This window comes from Sebastes fasciatus, chromosome 11 (genome assembly GCF_043250625.1).
Source record: "Sebastes fasciatus isolate fSebFas1 chromosome 11, fSebFas1.pri, whole genome shotgun sequence".
NCBI lineage: Eukaryota > Metazoa > Chordata > Actinopteri > Perciformes > Sebastidae > Sebastes > Sebastes fasciatus.
The window spans coordinates 19,013,089-19,036,646 of record NC_133805.1 but is presented as its reverse complement, the minus strand read 5'-3'; the positions used below and the strand labels follow the sequence as shown (position 1 = coordinate 19,036,646).

At 43.9% G+C, this 23,558-nt stretch overlaps 1 protein-coding gene across 9 annotated transcripts in view; it reads right to left on the bottom strand.

Annotated features, from left to right (window-relative positions):
* Positions 1 to 23,558, bottom strand: part of kmt2cb (lysine (K)-specific methyltransferase 2Cb) — a 78,538-nt gene that overhangs the window by 12,191 nt on the left and 42,789 nt on the right. For 5 of the 9 annotated variants that reach the window (XM_074651344.1, XM_074651345.1, XM_074651350.1 and 2 more), the window contains 27 exons: positions 23,118 to 23,222; positions 22,821 to 23,002; positions 22,197 to 22,361; positions 21,996 to 22,102; positions 21,777 to 21,848; positions 21,428 to 21,640; positions 20,491 to 20,610; positions 20,088 to 20,213; positions 19,857 to 19,987; positions 18,088 to 18,277; positions 15,759 to 15,851; positions 15,426 to 15,473; positions 13,566 to 13,706; positions 13,426 to 13,458; positions 13,082 to 13,222; positions 12,841 to 12,982; positions 12,139 to 12,374; positions 11,896 to 11,969; positions 10,302 to 10,499; positions 8,085 to 10,070; positions 5,812 to 6,125; positions 4,057 to 5,684; positions 3,859 to 3,970; positions 3,242 to 3,359; positions 3,083 to 3,143; positions 2,714 to 2,946; positions 191 to 1,813 (listed from right to left, as the gene is read on the bottom strand). In XM_074651344.1, the coding sequence (XP_074507445.1) occupies positions 191 to 1,813; positions 2,714 to 2,946; positions 3,083 to 3,143; positions 3,242 to 3,359; positions 3,859 to 3,970; positions 4,057 to 5,684; positions 5,812 to 6,125; positions 8,085 to 10,070; positions 10,302 to 10,499; positions 11,896 to 11,969; positions 12,139 to 12,374; positions 12,841 to 12,982; positions 13,082 to 13,222; positions 13,426 to 13,458; positions 13,566 to 13,706; positions 15,426 to 15,473; positions 15,759 to 15,851; positions 18,088 to 18,277; positions 19,857 to 19,987; positions 20,088 to 20,213; positions 20,491 to 20,610; positions 21,428 to 21,640; positions 21,777 to 21,848; positions 21,996 to 22,102; positions 22,197 to 22,361; positions 22,821 to 23,002; positions 23,118 to 23,222 (8,592 nt within the window). The remainder of the gene's footprint in view (positions 1 to 190; positions 1,814 to 2,713; positions 2,947 to 3,082; positions 3,144 to 3,241; positions 3,360 to 3,858; positions 3,971 to 4,056; positions 5,685 to 5,811; positions 6,126 to 8,084; positions 10,071 to 10,301; positions 10,500 to 11,895; positions 11,970 to 12,138; positions 12,375 to 12,840; positions 12,983 to 13,081; positions 13,223 to 13,425; positions 13,459 to 13,565; positions 13,707 to 15,425; positions 15,474 to 15,758; positions 15,852 to 18,087; positions 18,278 to 19,856; positions 19,988 to 20,087; positions 20,214 to 20,490; positions 20,611 to 21,427; positions 21,641 to 21,776; positions 21,849 to 21,995; positions 22,103 to 22,196; positions 22,362 to 22,820; positions 23,003 to 23,117; positions 23,223 to 23,558) is intronic. The other 4 variants (XM_074651348.1, XM_074651349.1, XM_074651347.1 and 1 more) reach the window with 4 other exon arrangements.

The following is a 23,558-nucleotide window of genomic DNA, read 5'->3' as shown; positions in this document are numbered from 1 at the left end:
TGAGCAGCATTATGGCTTCAAGTTAGATGTTTTCAAACACAGAACTATGACTCATTCAAAAACCGACAGCTGTGACTCATAGCAATTTGACTATGACGCGCCTCCCATCTGAATCACTTAGCCCTTCTATGACTCACTATGCTGATCACCCCCTCAGCACTCTAACTGTGTGACTAACACAAACACTGACCCCATTGCTGTCCATGGAGCTTTGCCTCAGCAGGGCTTTGCAGTCTGCGGCCTCCTCCTCCTCTGAGCGCATGCTCTCTTCCGACCTCTGCTGGGCCAATCCAGGTGGAGGTGTGCTCTTGTTCTTCAGAAGGTGTTTCAGCAGTTCATTTCCGGCCTCCCCCTTGTTTGGACTTTGCCCTGCACGGAAGGGAGACACACTCCCTTTATTACCCTCCTCCTTCACAGAGCTCATGTCTGAGCCGATGGACCCGTGACACTCACTGGCATCGGTCTGCTCCAGCTTTATGTTGTTAAGGATCCGGTCGTGTTCCTGAGCCTGGGCTCTCGCTGTGTCTGATAAGAGACCAGGGTGTCCAGAGTGGCCTCCAGAAAGCTGCCTCTCCAGCTCCGAGTGACTTGGGGTGGAGGATCCCATTAAGGGGGACCTTGACAAGTCCTGGTCACCGAAGAGATGGGTGTTTCTGGTTGGAGTTGAGGAGGTGTCTGAGACACACGGTGTGAGAGGGGCTGTGAGGTCTGAGTGTGGAGTTGAAGGTGTCTTGACTGAATCTGCGTCGTCCTCCTTCTTCTTTTTGCGGTTCCTCTTCTTTTTTCCCTTCTCGTCTGGGATGATGTTGGAGTAGAGTTGGATTAGAGACTGACCTGAGCCTGGAAAGTTAGACGGTAGAGGTGTGGAGTCACCTCCATATGGTGGACCCTCGCCAGGCATCTGAAGCATCATTCCTGGTCCACTGAACTGACGAGGTCTGTGTTGACCCTGAGGGAAATTAGGTGCTTGCAGGCCGAGATTATCAGGCCCAAAACCAGGCCCCATGTCACGGGGCATCATTCCATTGCCCATCATCGCCCTCCTTTCACCTTGCATAAACATCCCAGGTGGTGAGCCCATACCGGGCTGCATGCCCTGCTGCTGGGGGAACATCGGTGCAAGTTGCTGCTGAGGAGGCCTCTGAGGCTGCATGAAGTCCTGTGGCAGCTCTGCGTTAAAGAATGGCATCTGAGCAAGCGGTGCCATGTTCCCATCTGGCCCCATCATCCCTTGCTGCTCCATTTCCATACGGTGTTTCAGGGCTCTCTGTCGTTCGACTTCCTGCATTAGCTGCACCCGCTGTCTCTCCTGCTGCTCCCTAAGCCTCTCCCTCCTCTCCCGCTCCTGGAAGCCTTCACTGAACGGGTTGTTGTCGTCGAACTTCATACCACCTGCCTGCATGGGTTTTACACCACCTGGTGGAGCTGGTGGCGCCTGGGGATCCACAGGCAGCTGTGAGTGTTGAGGTATGTTACCCATTGGCATCTGAAGGGGTTGGCCTGGGTTTCCCACAGGAACCTGGGGAGGCATTATAGGTGGCATTCCTGGTCCCGCAATGGGCATGGGAGCACTGGGATTCCAGCCAGGTGGCGGGTTGGGGATACACGGCGGTGGATTTGGCTGGCCAGGATGAAGTGGCATCTGCATTATAGGATTCATGGGAGGTTGGACAACTGGTGGTCCGCTGGGGACCATGCCAGCAGGCCCTGGCATCGGATGCATCCCAGGCATTATGGGTGTCATATTGTTCTGCTGCTGTTTCACTCGGTACTCCTCTATAAGTTCAGCGTGCTCCTTCTGCTGCTTGCGGATCTGAAACAAAGCATATTCACAAATTATTGAGGTGCTCTTTGAAATTTACAAAGAAATTACGCATCGCTTTTTAAGGCATTTTATCACATTTACAAAGACAAATTTATGAGGACACAGGTTTCACCCAAGGGAAGAGATTTTAATTTCAAACAGTACCAGAAGAATTTAACTTTAAAGCAGGAGTTGGAAAGTACAATCAGCCAAGAGCATTTTTCTTCAGCACTGCTCTGTTAGGGAGTCAAAGCAGGTTGACAGGTGCAGTGCAGACACAAGCCTGTGTGTTTGGAATTATTCAGTTAGTTAGGATATTATTTTTTCATGTCTGCTCGGGAAGAAAATAGCTAGATGTATACCTTCAAATGGATACCCTATACCTACATTATCTGTTAGATCAATTAGAAATAACTTGTTAATATTTAATACTAATCAGGTCTGCTATAAAGGTACAGTCAAAGGTAGCATCTCTGCTCCCAATAAAAAGAAACTGTCTCTCAAAAGTGTAAAAATTAATTGAAGGTAAAGTAAAATCAAATGTGTGTTTATCTTACGCTTTCACCAATGTCAGTGTGTCATTGCAAATAAACTTGCAGTTAGAAAATAATTCAAGTCTCTCTAGGTAAATAAAACTGATTAAATACTTTTTTCGATCTGTTATTCAGTTAGACCTTATTTCAGCACCACACACCGTCCATAACATGGTGCAAAGCACGCCAGGCATGTGGGCAACTACCTCTGGTGGACGACCAGATTTGGCCAATGTGCTGTTATGTTCCAACCCCTACTTTAACTGTTAAACTCTGCTCCATAGGACCAATGAAAGGACAATGCTGAGGGCAGCCACTGTGCAGAGGAGTGCTGAGATAGAATTCAGTGTTGGAGCCTGACAGGCCGAACATTTACCTGCTCCAGTTGTTTCTGCACTACACCCTGCTGCTCCGTGACATGTTTGAGTTGCTCAGCGTCCTCCTCGGGGAACTCTCTCCCTGCCTTCTTAGCTGTTCTCTGCTTGGCAGACAGGGCTTTCTTCGACTTCCTGTGAGCCCCAATCTTCTCTTCCAGAAACTTCTGCTGCATTTGAAGTAGTTGCTGAGTCTCCTGGAGCCACTCCTCGTACTGAGCCCTCTGAGCATTGTCTGAAAGAAGAAGGAAAAAAACTCTTTTGTTAGCAATCTTGACAGCATAAAAAAACAAACATCTTAACATTTCAAGGCCTGACAGACCTTGAAACCAAAAAGTTTTAAAATGCATATGAAATTTAAGAGAACTTACTGACAAATCCCGGTCCAAAGTTTGGAGGATTTGGTCTTGATACTTGTGTTAATTTGCCATCCTGAAAGCAAGGTTGACAAATATTTGATCATTTGCATCTTAGATATTTTTCATTATATAGTTTGAAATATTATCTAAGCAGTTTAATGATTCATCTACCTGTCCAACAACTTGTGGAGGAAGCGGTGTGCTTTCAGGAATAGGTGGTGGTGCAGGACCAGGACCAGGACCAGGACCAGGACCAGGTCCAGGACCAGGACCAGGACCAGGAGGAAATCTTTAATAGAGCAATACCACAACCATGCACCATTTAGTCAGTCAGTCAATCAATCAATCAATCAATCACAATAGCAATTCTCCAAATAGTAGCACAATATCCTAGTGGCTGGGCTATTAGGTTAGTATTAGCATTGCTTTAACCTCTTCCACTCTTTAAGGCCGCAGGCGATCTTGGCCGACTTTACTTTTTTCAGAGGCTGTAGCGGGCTCCATTTTCCCCCCCCGCATGTCAGGAAGATAACACTACGAAGTTGCACTAACTATTGGTGAAGAAAAACTGGCAGATCATGTACACCACTTCTGTGTGACATCTACTGTTGACCTGCTATTGCCCCCTAATACCTCCTGTCACCCCTAAAAAAAAGACAAAAACAGGTCTATGAAAAAGAGAGGTGGAGTGGAAAAGGTTAAAACCAAAACTTACATACGCTCCCACTATTACATTTTCTAATCAAGAAAGAAAATGTATTCATGCGATGCCAAAGTGAACTTTTTACCTGTTCATGACCATTGGGGTCATCCCCATGTTGTTCTGAACCATGACTTTGTTGATGCCTTTTAGGGCAACCATTTTAGCTTTCATGATGGGGTCAGTGATGGCGTCAAAATCTGCAAATGACAAATAATGCAATCAGAAAAGACTCTCAAACATTAACCTGCACCGACGACTAGAAGTTGTGGCCTAAGTGATTTACCGATGTTGGGGAAGAAGGAGTCGCTGGAGCGCTGTCGTATCATGGCTTGCATCTGCCTCTGCTGCTGTTGCTCCTGCCTCTCCTGGTCCAGGAGGTCCTGCAATAGGAGGGGCTGCTCCTCTAGAAGAAGAGGACGGTGGAGCTGGCCGTGTTGACTCATCGCCTGGCTCAACGCTGCCTGCTGGGCTGGGGTTAGACCACTCTGGTCCAAGTCGCTCAGGTCCAAACCGCTCTGGTCTAGAATGCTCTGGTCCACTCCAGAGGCTAGCCCCACCTGGTGGTCTGCCCCAAAGCCAGTCATAGCACCTTCTCCTGCAGTGGTGGCGACGGATATTGTAAGTCCGGATGTATGCTGAGCGTCAGTGACTTGGTCCTGCTGGGGCATGAGTTTACCGCCTTGACTGACAGATTCAACAATTGGATTTAATGACTGCTCCTCAGGCTGCTGCTTAATGAGTAAACTAGACAGGACTGGGGTGGAGTCAGAGAGCACTCCCTGCTGGTTTGAGGTTAAGGTGTTTCCAGTGGCTTGCTGGTCTGCCACATCAGGGGGTTTCTGACAGTCCTTGACCTCTGTTTTAATTTCTTTCCCGAGTGCCAAAGAAGCAGAGTCCTGACTTCCAGTCCCAGGAGCTTCCAGCTTTACTTCAGCGGAAGACTGCTCGCCTGAGGCCTCTGATTTTGCCGATAAAGATGATGAACTGCATGACGCCTCAGATCCTGTGCTCGAGTTTTTGTTGATGTCTGTGGTGTCGGCATTATCATCCATAGGATCGCTCAGATCCAGTTCCTCATTAAACAGGTCTTTCTTGATGTCATCTAGGTCAGGGTCTGTATAGGCGATGATGTCAAATTTCCCAGATGTTAGGAAGTCATCAAGGTGTAGGTCATTTGTCTCTAGATCTAGATCTTTGCCATCATCTGCATCCAAATTTAGGTTTTCCAAGTCAGCATCCACCAAATCTTTCACCTCCACGTCCTCAAGATCTTTGACTGCTGATTCTTCCGCATCCAGTTTCTCCTCCACGGCTTCACTGCCGGACACCCCCTGCTCTGAGTGCCCAGCAGGGGGTGCAGTCAGCATCATAGATGCTGCCATGTTCTGGGTCTCATTTGAAGCAGGCTGGCTCATGGATCTCATCAAATGAGATTGTTTGAGTGCGTTGCCTCCTGACATTTGGGCATGATGATGAAGATTGTCCATGCTGGCAGATAGCTGTAAGTGACCAGTGTGGCTGGCCATGGGGTCTACCATCCTGGGCCCCTGATTTAAAGGGAACCTGGAATTAAGTGTTCCTGGAAAGCCTGGTAACCTTTGACCCTGCAAGTTGGGATCCATGTGACCTCCTTGCATGGCGCCAGGGGGAAATGGCATACGTGGCCTGTTTTCTATGGCTCTGTGTCGTAGCTCGATGAAAGGCTGGCCCATTATGTTGTGCTGTTGCACTGGCATACCGCGTGGTGGGAAGTGCTGGGGCAGCCCCATAGGGTTGCCTCCCATACTCTTTGCCATTTCGACGGACATGGACCGTCGCATTTGAGGAGGGACATCCTGCATTGGGTGTTGCCCCCGGGGAAAGAACTCTTGGGCCCCATGAGGTCCTAGAACGCCAGGTGGAAATGCAAACCTGAAATAGGATAAAAACATATATAAATAGAGAGGAAGGACAGTCCTAGATTCATGGGGTGCTGTGTAATCAATTACAGAATATCTGAAACACACTAGTGAAATAAAAAGAATAATATCACACAAACCTTGGACCCTGGTGTCTCAAATTAGGATCTCCAGGATGTGGGCCCCTGGGAAGTTGTCCCTCATTAGGGAAAGGGACACGCTGATCGCCTGGAAAAGGTCCAGGAAACCGCATTGGCCCTCTCATGGGTCCTTGTCCAGGATAAGGTGGTGGGGGCCGGTTGAACATTTCCCCTTGATGCCCAGGGCCCTCCTGGGGCCAGGCTCGTGGTGTTCCTGGGTTTATGTTGCCAGCAGGCTCCTGAGGGCCCCTCTCCAGTCGAATAGCACTCCTCTGTTGCTGCTGCTTGAGGATTAGCTCTCTAATTCGTTGTCGCTACAAAACACAACAACAAGCATACAGACATTTAAGCCTTTTTAAACACAAGGTAAGTGGGCCGTGTATAGCTTACAATAATACTGTATTTCAAGCTGTTAAGACAGATTGTTATTTTGGCCCACTTAAACTCCACAGCTAATGTGTTTCAATGCAAGTCCCTTTTTTCCATTGTCATTGCAAATGCACACGTTTTCACTTCCTATACCTCACATTTTCTGATGTAGTTAAGAAAACATACCATAAAATGTAGTCAAGATAAGCATATGATGCTACTGACCAGCTAATTATCTATCTAGCGTGCAAACTGATGTCGGCAGAGCACTTTTTCCCTGGTGAATGATTGTTTTTGGTGGCTCGTTCAACGAGCTACTGTGGAGGATAAGACGTGTGTTCATATTTGGAGGTTAGATAAGAAGGAGACTTTAGCAGGAAAGCTAACGTAGTTGTTGTTCAAAGTCTGTGGCTATTGTGTTGTTAGCAGGCTGCTGCCTATAACAGAATGGTGACGTTACTGCTTTATGCAAAGATTTGATTGGCTGTATGGAAACAAGCTCTACATCTTTTTTTGGAGAGCTTTTTTTTTTTTTTTTTGTCGTTCGTCTACTGTTTGTCTCACACCGTTTTTCCCCCCGAATGTGTAAAGCGTCTTTGAGATCCTAAAAAGCGCTATATAAGTTTAATCTATTATTATTATTATTATTATCTGCGTAGACAGAACAAACCTCATTTTGTAAGTTGCCCATAATTCCCATTTGATATAAAACATTTGATTCATTACTGTTTGTTTGTTTATTTGTTTTGTGGTGAATATTTGGACAAGTGTGTTGTGTGTAGGTTCAAACCAAGCAACAGTCATGGCCAGATATTCAGACAGGTCGTAAACGAACACCCAGTTTAACTACATTTATTTGGAAAAGAAAATGAAGGCAAATGTAAAATTATTACCAAATCTCTCTTATTGTCCTGAGTTCCTGGTCCAATTTTGACCTACCATTGACAGCTGTACACTCACAGTTCTTTTAAGGAATGAGGGATTACAACACTTCAGGTTTCAGGTGTGCTCACTTAAAGTTTCGCCTCCAAATAAATGGTTTACATAATGCAGCTAAAGGTGGTTATCTGACTGCTCGTGGTTCTTGTCGTGTTGGACAAGAAATGTCTCTAATGATCTCAATAACTGACTTTGTAAGTAAAACGTTATAAAAACTGATCGCAATGATGGCCAAACTTAAAAATATGACCCAGGTTGTTAAAGAACAAAAAGTACCTTATAAACATTGTTAAAGATCTTATTGATACAATTTTTATGTAGAAAAAGATAAAAAAAATAATGATAATACATCCATAGTGTGCAATACTTTCAGGTGGAATTTCATTCTCACTGTGCAATATAATTTTTCCACATGCAATTTTGTTAATAGTCTGCTTATTATCAATAATGTATATACTTTGTTTTGCTCTTTTTTTACTGTGTTATTTCCCCACTGGGGGACTAATAAAGGAATATCTTATCTTATAGTGCTTTTAGAAAGGTGCTGAATAAAAGTATTGCTTTTCCTGAAAAAAATTATTATGATTGTGAATTAATCATTTAAAAAATGTTGGCAGGTCCAAAATTAATGTTTTGTTTATCTCTGAAGATATCTGACGTGTGGTTCCCATTTCTTTAACATATTTCAGTATAACGACGTTGGTATCACGTGATATCTCTGTGTCATCAGTAAGTGTGGAAAAAAACGGATAAATGAGATTTACGGTAAGTGCCTGGCAACGACTTGTTGTGAAGTAAATGCAATGGAACGGGGGAGGGAGAATGGGACATCTAGTGGCTGAATGTTATCAATGTTATCAATTGTACATTTAAGAAATGTAAACAAACTAAAATGAATGACACAACAGGGCAAAAATAAAATTCCAATAGTAATGTATGAGTGATGTGATGAGGTATTCATGTACCTGTCTGAGTCTTTCCTCACTCTCAGCGAGAGCAACACCCTGAGCGTCAGAGGATGCACCAGGCATTTGTGGGTTGTTGGACAGTTGGCCTGGGTCTTGAGGGACGGTTCCATTGTTACCCAAACATGACTGATCTTTCATTTCCATTTTCTCTATTAACTGTGGACGAGGGGTCATGGGGGCTTGCTCATATGGGTCATGGCCAGGTGTCTGACTGGGTCTTCTGGAGGGTGACTGAGTAAATCCATCTTCTGAAACACCAGGGTGTTTTGGTGTTTGTGAGCCTGGATGAGGGAAGGGCTCATGAAGTCTTCCTTGAGCTGGGGAGAAAGGATCCTGGCTCCCCATTAGTCCTGGCCTTGGCCCTTGTCTGCTGAGCACATCAGGACCAGGCCGTGGGGTCCCTGGAGGCTGGGCATAAGGGTCATTAAGCATTGGTCTGGGGGTCCCAGGCTGGGAAAACATGTCAATACCCCCTGACCTTGATGGCCCAGGTGTACTAGTAAATGACTCTATTAGCCCCCTCTGGCTGCCCGGTGACTTAGAAAACCTCTCTCCCACAGAGGGCCGTGGAGTACCTGGTGGCTGAGCATAAGGGTCCATTGAGTGGGAAGGTGACATCCTCTGTCCAGGGTGCGACTGATGAGGGAACTGGTTCATCCCACTGGGGCGAGGAGTAGAAGGAGCCTGTGAGTAAGGGTCTGAGGATGGGTTAGGGATGTTTGAAGGCTGACCATAGTTGTCATGTGGACGTGGGGTGCCGGGAGGTCGGGCATAGGTCTCAAAAAATGGGCGAGGTTGAGCACCGGGTTCATTGATGGACCGTTGGTTGCCTATAGACTGAGAGAAAGGGTCCACGTTTGGCTTGTTGGGACCAGAGGGCTGGGCAAACGGGTCATATGTGAAGTGGTCAGGTCTTGGAGTGGAAGGTGCATGAGCATAAGGATTTCTAGACATTTGAGTCATTGGTCCTGGCTGAGCAAATGAGTGTGCCTGAGGGTGATGCTGCTGGCCCAATCTAGGAGGACTGGTGAAGTTGTCATTCCCAGATGGTCTTGGGGTATGTGGAGGCTGAGCATAGGGGTCGTTCTGCTGATTCTGGGAGAACCTGTCAATAGGATGTAGACCTGGGCGGTTGAAGGGATCCTGAGCCTGAGGAGGGGGCATAGGTGTTTTGAACAGAGGAACCGAACCAGACTCATTACTTCCAGGGATTGGTGTTAGTAAAGGCCTCGAGTAAGGGTCAGACAAGATCATCCTGTTCTGGGCCATGCGCTGATAGGCCTCATTTCTTATCATGGGCCTTGAGTATGGGTCTCTGCCTGGAGAACCCATTGGGGGCCTTCCCTGAGCAGCCTGACTGGCCCTGGGGGGACCCATGGGCTTCAGGAAAGGGTCCATTTCTCCAGCTGGCCTTGGGGTGTCAGGAGGTTTGGCGTAAGGGTCACTGCTCATAGATGTTGGAGAGCCAAAAGATTCATGAGCAGGAGAGGGCCTCCCTCTGTCCTGCTGCTCCATCATATTTGTGGGGGATTTACCAGATTCTATCTGCAATCTGCGACATGCATTTGGCCCGAGAGTTGGCGGTCTTGGTGTCCCAACCATCTTGGCATATGGGTCCCATGGAGAAGAGGGTCTGGAACCAGAGGAACCCGGTGAGAATACCTGTGGGGACTGAGGTTGGGAGGAAGAGCCAGATGGAGGGGGAGGAGGTGGTCGCAAGAACACGTCCTCCGGAGGACCTGAAGTGGGCGTCCCTGGTAGCTGCGGCCTGGCAAAGCCGTCTTTAGAGTTAAGCTGCGGTATGGGGGACATGCTGCCATTGCTGGGCTGGGAGGCTGGGCTCTGGTTTCCACTGTTGTTGCCGTCTCCATCTGACTGGCTGTTGGACTGCTGCTGTTGTTGCTGGAGTTGCTCATTCTTAACTTGCTCCAATTTCTGAGTGGCTTCAATTTTGGCTTGCTGTTTGCTCTTCTGCCTCATTTGCTGTTGGAAAGGCACAACGAAAAGGGGGATTAGACATCAAAAAAAGGATGCAGAAAATTATCAGTCTCATGCCAAAAATGAACTGGACCTACTAACCACCAATGTCATCAGGGTTAATGTGGAGGATAGTGCAGTTGTTTAGGGAGCTTTACTAAACCACCACTTCTTAGCTGTCTTAATATAAAGTGGACCTGCCGCTGCATTCCCTGACTTCATTGCATACACTCTTACCTGTCTAAACTTCCACTCTTGTTCATGCTCTGACTCTTTTGGTTTCAAAGGGTCTTTAAACAGCAGTTCTGTGTCTAGTGGTATGTTGGGATCAAACACCTCAGGGGGCTGTTGCTGTGGATGGTGCCTCTTCACCGTCTCATTCGACATCTGGACTTTGTTGATGCGCAGGGCTGCTCGGTTATCTCTTGCCTTTTGCTAAACAGCAAATCAATCACAATCGCAAAAAACACATCAGACACAAATACTTCATAAACACAAAAAGACTGCAGAAAAAATGGGGTTAACCTTAAGCAACACTTATTATCTGAAACAAGTGTGATACTGGAGAAAAGTCACTCATACTACGAATACAAAACTGGTGTGTATGTAACATTAAATTCTTTCATAGCGTTTGCTTCAATATCTCACAATTATATATGCCAGCTTTGGTATTGGCAGGCAATTTCATATCAAAAGATGACGTCCAGCTTCCCTCTCACGATTCCAACTACCTCACAGTGGACTTCATGCTCAAACAGCGCGATGGATAAGAGCTATAACATTTCAATTTTACAACCTTCCACATGTATGGGTCGAGGACAGACCAGCATCAGCATCAAAAGGTTTGAGTACATTTTTAAGGGAAAATAGTAAAAATTCTCTGATTCCAGCTTCTTAAATGTGAATATTTTCTGGTTTCTTTACTCCTCTATGACAGTAAACTGAATATCTTTGAGTTGTGGATATAACAAGACATTTGAGGACGTCATCTTGGGCTTTGAGAAAATCGACATTTTTCACCATTTTCTGACATTTTATAGACCAAACAACTAATTGATTATTTGAAAAAATATTCGACAACGAAAATAATCGTTAGTAGCTGCCGTACTAATACACAAACAGTGAAGGTTGGAAAGCTACAACATGCACAAAGACAAGGAAACTACTTTCTCTCTGACCATATCCATCTTGTTTGTAATCCAGCAACATGAATGGAGGTTCCCTCCTCATTGGCAAAGAGTTGACACTTGGTGGTGACAGAGAGAAAGCGGTCTCCATCCCTGCTGCTAGGGTGGTTTGCTACTGGTGATACTGGACTGCCAGTTTTACCCACACAGTTTAGTAATGTGACGTCTTTGAACTGTAAATGCAGCACAGGATGGAGGTCATCCTGTTTCTGTTATTCAGGTGTCTCTATAGTTGGGATGTCCAGTGGGAGATCAAAAGAAAAAGCCATGAAAGAGAACTGCCACCATGTAAGAGTGGCAAAATACCCGTACAATATCAAATTCAAGGTACCTTTTCTAATCAAGTCTTAGAAACTGGCCTCTGCCAGATAAAATGACTTCTAGTGAACTTCATTACTCAGACCATAGTGAGCTCTAACACCGAGCAGGCCTTCCTGTGTTAATTCGTTCATCTGTGAATGGCCGGATTTCAAATTGCATTGGCAAGAGGCAAGAGGCCAGATGCGATAAAGGAGTCTGCCTTCTGCATACTAATATGTCAGTGCAACTAGTAGTGACAGTTTGATGACTGGCATGGTTCAAAATGTTAAGACTTTGAGATAGTTGAAGAAAATCTGAAAATTCAACAGTTTGAGTGATCTTACCACATATGGGGCCCTGTCTTGGGAACTAGCTTTCCTCCACAGTTTTGCAATTTGCTTTACTCTCGTGGACCAGTCTGTTGAAAGAATGAGAGGAGGAGTTGTCATGCCAACAGTCTCACAGAGCATACAAGGTATTTTTTTGTAATGTGGGACTGAGACAATGCAGTGGGCACACCCAAACAAATAAGCAGCATTAACAGCAATGATGACAATAGAAACATATGTTAATATATATTTACAAACCTGGGTATTCTTCTTTGAGGTTGGGGAAATTGACATTGGTATATAGAACGGGGGCTACAGTGGCTAGCTCTCCAAGTGTCTCCTCCTTCTCCCACTTGAGTGTACTCCTTTGGGCATTTGACATGGCTTCAGCCTCCCCCTCAGGCAGAGGTCCAGGGGTTGAAGGGGCGAGGCCATGGGCAGGGTAGGCACATGGACCAACCGCCTCTCTAGGCATCTGATTAAACTTTCTATCCCTGGAACAACAAAGAAATACAGCTTTAATCATAACACTCTGGTTTTGCAGAGAAAAAAAGATAACTACATTTTGGAATATCTAAAGAGGACCTATTGTGCTTTTCCCCCTTTTCTTTAGTGTGTAATATATATATATTTTTGTACAGGTAAAATGTCTGCAAAGTTACAAAACCCAGAGTCCACGCCAAAGTGAGTTACTCTTCTGCCTGAAACGCCTTGCTTGAAGTAGCGTCTTTTTTTCCGTAACATGGTGATGTCACCAAGTAACACATTTGCATAATACCTGCCTAACGACTAGTTAGAGCGGAGATGGAGTGGAGTCTGAAAAGTTTGGTTCAGTTGAACAATCACAACAAAGTGGGTCAGCTGTCCAATCGGAGCAGACTGAGCTTTTACAAATATGAACCTGAAAATTAGCACAATAGGTCCTCTTTAATAGTTTAAAGGGAGGAAGCTGTACATTACCTTGGATTGTCAGTGAAAGGCATACGGTTAAGGGGGGAGAAGTTTTCTGGGATGCAGGGTCCTGCTCCTGGACTTGAAGGGAAGCGTTGGTTTGGTCCCATCATACCATTGATCATTGGCATCCTTGGAAACATGGGATTCCCTACACACAGGATTTAAGACGGGAATTAGATGTATGAGTTTTCAAAAACGACAGCTTCAAACGCTACCTCTGACAACGACAATGTGCTTAGTGATGTACCTGCGTTGGGGTGAGGCATACTAGTGCCAGGTGTGGCAGGGAGGGGACCGTGGGGGTGAGGCACCTGTGGTAGAGGTGGTTGGCTCGTGCTGGGGCTAAGGACTGCTGTGAAGAGATCCTCCACATCTTTACCCTCCAGCTCTGTAACAGAGTGCAACAGTACAATGTTAAGTGTGCATATAATACACATTAAGGAAGCAGTAAAGATGGGTAAAATTAATAAACTGCAATGTCAGAATTCATTCTTCCTGTATTTATGATGACAGGAGTTCACAGTCACATTCATTCCAACCTTACAGTTTTGTAAAAAAAAAATAAAAAAATAAAAGGATGAAATTACAAACCTGGAATTTTGTAAAGTTTGCTGAGAATTGATTCTGAAACAAAGAAAGAATTAGATCAGTATTCATCCTGTTTGAAGTTTAAAAAAAATAAAAGTGTAAAACAACTGGAAGTGTCTGGATGTCTGGTGTCCCGTACTGACCATCAGTGACCATCTTGTCCAGCTCTGGGCTGAGAATGCCGTCCAGGTGTTCCTCTTGGAGGTTTCGAGGTGTCCTTCGGCCAGCCTGAGAGTGGAGCGACGCTGGGGAACCGTCTGCCAGGGGCCCAATGTCCAGACCAGCTGTGGAAACACACACAGACATACAAAAACAAATCATAACACGCACGCACACACACACACACACACATAACACACAAAGCAACCAACAAAATACCCAACAAAGAAACGTGATCATAAATACAGACGTAAAGTAAGAACATGTTTATTGTCTTAACAGCCTGAGGAATGCAATCAAAACTGAACAGTATAGGATTACAGCTCCTTGGGGGTTCCTGTGTTGTTTAAATGCAGTGTTGTGGGAACTGTGAAGAGACAGATAGGTCATACTACACACTAATTCTCAGTAAACGTAGTTCGAGTACAAAACACTTGAATGTTTGTGTAGGAAAATATTGCTCTGGCCCATCAAATACCTTGGTGTTCTGTACTAAACACCTATTGATCCAATCTATAAGTTACTACACTGCTTTCAGATTCTATCAAAATTATGCTGGAATTTCTATCTATCACTGCAAAAACTGTTTTCCTACTCTTGTCGATACTTTCCATTTCTTCCATACTTTCTTCAACACATAACTTTCTACCAACATAAGGATGGATTCAACCATTAATTGGCAATAGAGTGGTGCAGTGATGACGTATTTTTGTAGGCCAACCAGGAAGTTAGCATTGCCCTGGGTCCCTCGACAAAAAGCCAATAGGATTTTTTTTCTGTTGGGTTTTGGATTATTGCAAAAAAATAAGCTCTGTGGCAAACAAACTTTTACGATACTTATACGTTTTGTCACTTGATAGCAACCGCCTTTCTTAAGACATGTAAAAGCTTCAAAATTCACGAGTGGGATGTTTACTGTAGGTTTTTAAGTCGTGGAACAAAACGTTAAAATCTCTTAAGCTTGTGTTAACCACAGACCTTGTTTCAGGCATCTAACCAAAACCCATTAAAAAAAACCATTGACTTCCAGACGAGGGAACCGGAAGTGCAAAAAATGCTAACTCATTTCCAAGGAGGGTGAAAAGAGGAGATGTCACCCATCATCATCGCATCATATCTTTGGGCTACAACACATGCACAGTAAAATCTGGTCTGCACTCGCTGAAACTGAGCCAATAGCAACGCATGACCGCAGCTCCAATTACACTGCACATGTGTCATACCCCATGGCTCAGGACTGTGTCCAAGCCTCTTTTAATAAGCCTTGGTCATTTCCGGGTTGTAGGACTCATTCCTGCAGCACTCTATATCTGAATTAGAACAAGATCATATTAGCCCATGAGGCATTTAGGCTGAACAAAGTAGTTTTTTTTATGTTACAAAGAACAGAGGACATGTACTGCAATGCTTTTTGTCATCCAGCCACAGGACTGAGAACATAAAACCTTCACAGTCTTTAGGAGCTGGATATTCTCCAAAGGCCTCCTCTAAATTTCTTGGTTCTAAACTGCTCATTTCTTGTTCTTGAATGTCAAAATGTCCTTGTCAGTTTGTTCCTTTGCTATCTTGAGGATCAGGCAGCTATGAATTTGTTCGTATTTATTTAAAAAATGTCACCACTGTAAAAGGGTTTAGGAGGCTCACGAACAAAGACTGACACACCATACGCATTTGAGTGAACAGCACTAAGCAGTTTATGAGTGTTAAAACAATCTGAAATGGTTGAGGAGAAAAGGCTAAGTATATGAAGCAGCTTAAATACATGCACACTCAAATAGAGACAAACACTGTAAGAGAGGAAGAATGCACTAAAGCAAGGGATTAGTAGGCCATAGCACCCTTACCAAAAGGAGGAGGCGAGCTGTCAACCTGGAAGGGGCAAAAATCAAGACCTACAAGGACCCAAAACCAGATAAAATGAGTGAAAAAATAGTGAAGACAGAACAAGCACAACACGCTTCAGACAATGCAAACAAAAGATAAAACCAAAGATGAACAAAAAGTATTGTTAAAGAATGTGACGTTAAAAAAAAATCATTAAGTGATGAAAGCAAAATAAAACTTGCTGTCTGAGGAAATTTCTGAACCGGGAGGAAAAGATTTTTGTAAATCCACGGCCAGGTGACTATTAATGAATTCTTGCCACTGTGACTGCCTGTGAGATATATAAGACGCACCAGAGTCACTGCTTGGCTTTCCGAGCATTCCCAAGATGTCTGCATCACTGTTCAGAACATCAGATAGATCAACTAATGGTTCCTCAGACGTCTCTGTAGATGGGGGGGGAAAAGGAAGGAACAAAAAAAGAAAGAAAACCAAACCGTCACAAATCATAATTGATGGAGATGTTGAGCGGACATGAGAATGTGATCTGGAACCATTTGTTTGGATGCCACATGTAGAATTTGGTCTCGAGTCAACAAGAGACGAAAACAGTATGTAAACAATAGTTAAATTGACTGACCTCTGAAAGACTAGAAATGTACTACACCAAATCTTCCAACAGTATTATTTAACCGATTAAAGTCTCTGTCAAAGAATTGCTGCTAAAGATATGAACTGTAATACCGGGATATCAACATACTATAACATACTGAAGATGGAGAACACTGTTTCTCAATCTTAAACATTTAATGAAGTTGTTGCAAAATGCTCCTCCCCCAAACACGGTGCAGTCATTTCTATGCTTCAGTCTTTTCACTTACGAATATTTTCTTTTCTTCTTATTGTCTGAATGTCACAGTTGTCAAGGTTGAAGTGTTTTATTTCTTCAAACTGATGTTTATTTGCCATTTCTCACAATTTCAAATAGCAAAATATCATTTTCTGAAATGAAAAATCAGTGCTAATGCCTAGTAGTACCACTCATGATACCTATCTTTATTTTCTTAAACCACAATACTGGATACGAGTCGGTATCTCTCAAACTCATCAGATCTACTTAAAATCACTTTCACAAACCATATACAGAGCAAATAAAAAAAATAATTTGCTGAAGGGTACAAAGGAGCAAATTTATCTTTTTCATATCGAGAGCTGCCACTTCTATGCAGGGAATCGCAGACTTTGAAATATTGCTGTCAAAGTTTTTTCACTTTGACTCTGCACTAATCGACTGCGCGCATGAATCCCTTCTCCTACAGTTTATCTCGAATTACTTTATAAATGTCACTATTTTTGTGGACTTTATTATGTTTCTCTTCGGCCCAGATGTCAAGCAAACATCGGACTTCTGCAGAAGTCCAGGTCAGCCCTCTCCCACTCATATTAACCTGTCCTTCTTTACCTGTGTCCATCTCAACAAATGCCCGCGCAGGCAGCCTGCATTTTGGTTCACTTGGAAACCGCTTGCGAGAGGTGGTCTCGGACTGGTTGTTTTGGTCCACACCACAATACGGTTACTGTGTTCACAACCGCCCAAACAAACCACGCTAGAGTTTGATTAAAACGGACTAAATGTTGGCTTGTGAAAGCGCCCTAGCAACTTGGAACCAGACCAAAAATGGGACCAGATTTTGGATCTTATCCTTATTCCCCCGACACTGATTTGATGTACCACACTATGTGACACAATACCTTACAATAGGATGTAATTCAAACATTAAGACAATCCCAGTTTACTTCTACTGCAGTTTAGCTACTGGTTGCGACAAGGAAAGCAATAATTAGTCTAGGTATAATGGTTTTCTTCTGTTTATTAACACATTGGTTTCAGTAATAGGTTTTGACTGTGCTTAGATGTTAGTGTTGACCAACACTTTGATGGCGGTCGCTGTGCTCCACTTGAAATTTTCAGTCATTGAAAACTTCTAATTCAATCTTTGGACAGCTTGAGAGTGTTGGCAAAAACAGTATGATATATTTTCCATTTGGAATCAGCCTTGACAAGCCACTGGCACTTTTCTGTTTCAGGCACGTGGCTTTTTTTTCTGGCTGTACAACATTGCACAATGCCTGTCATACAGGTCAGCGCAAGGGTGCATGTGCCATTTCATGTAAAATTGAGAGAAAGGTCGAGAGAGCAAGAGACGTAAAGTGAATGGGCAGGCGAGACAGGGCGAGCTTGCAGAGAGAACAGAAACTGAAACTTCACTTTATTTGTTTTTTGTAAAGTGGAATTCTTTAGTGTAGCAGTAAAGTGAATGGAAGTGCAAGTACACTGTGAACTCTCATGACCAGAGATTAACCTTTGACACTTTGACTTTTGTTTTGTATGAATGGGTGAAATGTGGTTTGTTCAGTGGACCTTTGTCATACCCATTTACTCCTGTGAAAAAAAGGGTGAATACTGTCATTGGGTGACAGGGGGGGAGAAATGCATGGAATAAAAGACATAAAGTAGTTATGCGAAATGCCAAAAATAAAAGATGTGTCAGGCTTTTCCAATTCCCGCATTGACTGACCGCGCTCAGTTATTTGTTCAAATCTAATAATCAGTCCAATGCTTTGAATCAATGAATCATAACATCCCTTGTCCTGGAGAACTAAAGTAATGTGTTTACGTACGTGCTGCTGGTCTGGTGGGAAGGGACGTTGCTGAGGCGCTGAGCAGAGGGTCTGATGACGGGTCCAGGAAGCTGGTGGCGGGATGCTTCCTCTCCGCTTGGCTGTGCCCTTCTTCCAGTAAGCCTGATTCAACCCCCTGCTGCCTGCTCTGTTTGCTTTTGTCCAGTAGGTCCTTTCCAAAGAACGCCTCCTGAACATGACAACACAAAGCACCGGTCAGTCCTCTGTGGTGACACTTTTTCTTCAAGGACCGTCAGCTTACCTTTCTTGACATGACTCATGGGAAACACATCACCATGTCACATAGAGATTATTCAGCACACATTGAAGGCCCATGAGAATGGACCGAAGTGAAACAGAGAAGCTCTGAAACTAATACATGATGCTGCTGACCTCACTTTTGTCAGCACCTACCACCCCCCAAACCACTTAGACCCACAAGTCATCTACCATCCTCAAAGACGTGTAGCTGCAGCTCCCCGCTGCACCGAGACATTAAAAGCCCAACGTGTTGCTATTTCAATAATTAATGAAATGTGCTCCACTGTGTTGGACCTTTAGGTTGGACTGAGCATCCCCCGACTGTGGTGGGATAAAGACCAGCACTGACAGCTGCCGGTGTCTTAATGCACATCACATATATCTATGTTTTGGCCAACTAAAGGTGACACTGAGATACTGGCTAGAGACAAGGAGCCTTGAAGTCATCTCCGGTTAAGCTTTTGTACGTCAATTCACAACCCAGACAGGAGCCATTTAAAGAGCACGATCAGAGAGGAGTATCCTCTGCAGTGAGTTCCTTTAGGCTGTTCCTCTTTCAAAAAAAAAAAAAAAGATCACAGAAGGGGCACCGTGCACCGGGGTTCTGTAAGTGGTTTCCAGGCAATGTACTCTGGATTCCCAACCTTCCCAAGGGTGAGATAAAAGGCATTTTATGAAGATATGGCATGACAAGACCAGACAATCTTTGCATATGAACAAGAGGCTTGCATAACAATAAAACAAAAATAGATTTGCAATCAACTGATGAAATAAGCCGTTTTATCTAACACAATATTTGTTCTCGTCACAAAGGTGCCTTTTAGAATATATAATGTTTTAAAATGTGGTACCTAGGTTGACAAAATTAGTTGAATAACATTAATATTTGAATTTTTTAAGGTAGTTATTTGTAGATATTTTTGTACAAAATTGAGAGTTCCTAATTAAATAACACATTGAACACAGAGTTATAAATAGGAGTGGGAATCACCAGAGGCCCCACAATATTACTGTGATTTTAAACATTTTGCGATATGCTGAGTATTGCGATAAGATAGATATATTGCAATTTATTATGTTTTTTCAACTGCAAATTATGCAGTTTGTCAACATCTGTTTCATATAATAAGATACAGTTTTCACTCTGTTCATCTCAGAGTTTTCATTCGCATATCTTGAGGTCAGAGGTCAAGGGACCCCTTTGAAAATGGCCATGCCAGCTTTTCATCGCCAAAATTTAGCGCAACTTAAAGCAATATTTAGCATTCTTCCCCGCTAACAAAACATGGTTTACAATACAATATACAATATTGCCACGCAAAATAATGCGATACTATACTGTATGGATTTCCCCCCACTCCTAATACCCCCAGAAAGGTTATATAGGGGTTTACTCTATGTGGTTATAAACGGATATAAAAATGTAATATTATATACCCATGCAGTTTATACACAGTATTAACTTACTGTTCATGCCAGACAGTAGTGTGCTATAAAAGGTGACAGACCTGCAGGTAGGCGGGAAAAGCTTCCTCCAGTTTTGTTTTCTTCTTTCGGTAGCGTTTCTTTATTTTTTCTGGGACTTCTGGTCCAGGCGGCATCTCATCCACCGGGGTGTCAGGCAGCGCCTCTGACCATCCTACAACAAACAGAAAAATGACATCACATATAAAAACATAAAATGACAGATGAGGGGACAATCTACTGTTGATGTGTGTAGATATTCTTGGTGTACAGACCCTCGTCTTTTCCAAAGGGATTCTCTGACACGGAGCCGGTGGAATCCTTTCTGCAGAGGGCTCGTTTGGCTTTGCCTGGACCTTGACCTGGACGGCTCCTTTGGCGGACCATGAACCCACCAATGCCTTGAGAAGGAGATTCCTTTATTAGCAATTAATCAACAAATATACTCCCAAAAAAGCACTTTTTATTTCAATCATGGAGGTGATATGATTTGAGTTTGATTCTTTGGTTCTATTAATTGTCCAGTGCGTTCAGCATGAGGGCTCAGAAACACTAGATAGAGCCCTGTGTACATCAGAGGCCCTGAGATGGCAGTGCTTTGCTACAGCTACAACGTCGGGCATGTACTGCACCATTTTACGCTTCAGAGGAGCTGTCTCCTTCAATCAGGTGCCCTACCCGGCCGGTACGGTTTCCTCTTCCTCTTCTTGCCGCCGTCGGCCCCCTTGGAGTCGTCTTCTGCTGGCTCTCGCTCCAGGCTCGAGTCAGACTTTGCCTCACAGTCTAGGAGCTCCGCCTCTGCAAGACGGAGAGAGCGTTGATGATGAGTGACAGCCCTGCGGCAGAAAACACCCTGGCCAGGCCCCTCAACGCAACCACCAGGGTCAATTCTATCTGAACCGCACTCAGTGGCAGGACATTAGCCTGATTGAAATTAAGTTCACCAGTTCCATTACTAAGGACCTTATTTTCCAGTGAGACTTTCTTTTCCCATACACTTTTTTTAATGGCCAGTAATGTCATGTTTTTTTCAACCTATTGACTTAAATAAATAAACTAATTTTATTACTACAAATTAGGGGTATCCCATGCCGATCATCTGGATCGTACCAGGGCTGATCATGGTACTCTTTTTTAATGAATTGGTATTGAATATCTGAAGCAAAACCCATTCCTGATACTTGTATTTATTTATTGAAACACACTGTAGAGCTTAAAAAACATTTGATTGGGTTTGTAAAGCGCAGCAAAATAAGCAGCGACCAACAGTTTCAACTAATGATATTCGAGAAAATGTCAGCAAGCGTTTTGATACTTTAACATTTTATATAGCACCTACACCTGCTTTATAATCAAAAAAGACATTTCACTTTCTACACTATGGGCCCTTTAAGTGCAGAACTGTCAAACACATCAGAATTAGATCGGTTTTAGTAATTTTAAGTGTGAACTGTGCAGCTGTATTAATGGTGAAAAACGTTAAAAGTCAAACTGGATGAAAGAAAATACACACAAAAAGCCAATACTCTAAGCCAAGTCCAAGTCACTATTGTACTGAAGGCCACTGATAAGCAGACTGATATGAAAGAAGAAGCTTGTGCGAGAAAACAAGTACCTCTGTTGTCCTCTATGTCTTCATCACGAGAGAGCTCTGAGAGGGGGTCTAGAGGAGCCTGAAGCACTGCCACACTGTTCTGGTTAATGATCTTCAGCTTCAGCTTCGGCTTGGGTTTCCTGCGCCGTGACGCCGTCGCAGACAAGCTCTGGAGCTGGCAAAGCCCCGACTCTGTCAAACAAACACCATCCTGGGTGTAGGTCCTAGACAGATCTAAAAAGACCAAAAAACAATCGTGGCTAGAATCAGCATATACTGTATAAACGTATAGCCAAATCACCATATTGTAGAGAGAAACATTTTCTTTTAGGCTATTTATAATCCATTGATTTTGAAGCTCTGAACCTACCTATTTCTTTAGCCTTTGTGACAATCTGCGTCATCATTACAGGCTCAATGGCGTCTCTGGCCTTGGTCACAACTGCAGCAGCACAGGACACACAAAAGCCATTAAAAACAAAACAGCAGAGATGGGAAGATCAAAAGTCAATAGTTGAGTCTATTCACTGTACATTATACACACACACACATACACAAAAAACGTGTGGAGGAATCACTGCGCTCTCACCTTTAGTGGTCTTAAAAGCTCGGCACATTGTGCAGTCAAAGCAACTGTCTGCAGCTTTTTCTACATCTTCGTCTGAATGGAGACCCTGACAAGATGCATGGAACCATCTGTGGGTAGAAGAGAAGGTTTAGATAAGAACCAATTACGTATGAATTAGTAGAGACCAGTTATCCTGAGCCGACACGTTTTGTAGAAACACACCTGTCACATTGGCGGCACTGCACAATCACAGTGCCTTCGCTGTAGTCCACCAGGCAGATGGGGCATGTTGCAAGGCTCGCACACGGTGCACACTGGGTGTAATTATTCTGCCACTCACACCTTAGGCCCGGTGTAGTGGTGCCACATTGAGTACAGGACACACACCTGCAGGAGACAGGGAGGACAGAGGTCACTCTACCCAGGTTGCTTCTAAGAGGATAACACAGATTAACTGTGCTGCAAGAACCCCGCCGACTCACTTTACTGTCCACATGCTGCAAATATGAATTATGAATATTTCTTGTTCATTTGTCATTTTCAAAAGGAATCTTGAAGTCAGCTGATCCCCTCTCCATAAACATGTTCACTTTACATGCCTGTGCATAGTTGGAGAAGAAGGTTTTTTGGGGTGATTTTCAAACTAAGATGGGTAATTAAAAAGAGAGCTATTTATTGATCTGGATGAGGTGTGGTGAATTGCATTAACTGCTTACTATAACAACAAACAACAGAGTGATCAATATGTACTATTGCTGCATGCTTTTAGTAAACTTAAATTCAATTCTAATTTAAATGAGAGTCTGTTTGAAGCTAATTTGGCTGAGATGATCACACATCACTCACCATTTGCACTTCCAGCTGTCCTTGGGCACGTTTTGCAACGGAGGGTCCAGGCAGTAGGTGTGATAGCTGATGTCACAGTCATCACACAGAAGCAAACGGCCAGGATCGGTGGCCTGGCCACAGGCCTCGCAAACCGTGCACTCCAAACAACGCCAGCCTTTACTCAGTACCACCTTGGTGATCTGTCAAAGTAGCAATGAGACATTTATGTGTAGGCCTATGTGCAATGAATGGTATTTCTGCTGTGTACTTCTAGTATACTGTGTGCGTGGTGTACAAGGTCAATAGTAAATGTACCTTTATGCCAACACAGAATGGATGGTAGCACTGCCCACATTGAGCGCAGGCCAAAAGACGGCCCTCTGCACCAAGGCCAAAACTCCCACACACCACACACATGTCCTGAAAGGAAATGAGACATCAGGAGTTACTGCATTTTGCTAAGGCATTTCAGTTCAGACACTGAAATTCAAAAGCTAGAATACTACCATTTTTGTTATTCCTATTTTTTTCAGTTAATATAAGTTTTTGTGTTGAAAAACGAAACAAAGAAACTAGTCCGCTTCAGTCTCAGTTTGTCATGCTTTGCCTCACGGAGCATCTGCGTTCCGGCTGGATACCTGTGCTGCATGTACATTGATATAACGGGAAAAGGAAAGTAATTTTCTCTGAATAAAAACAAATGCGCACGGGGAAAGCACCTGTGGTTGAAGCCGCCCTCATCAAGTGGATTGATAA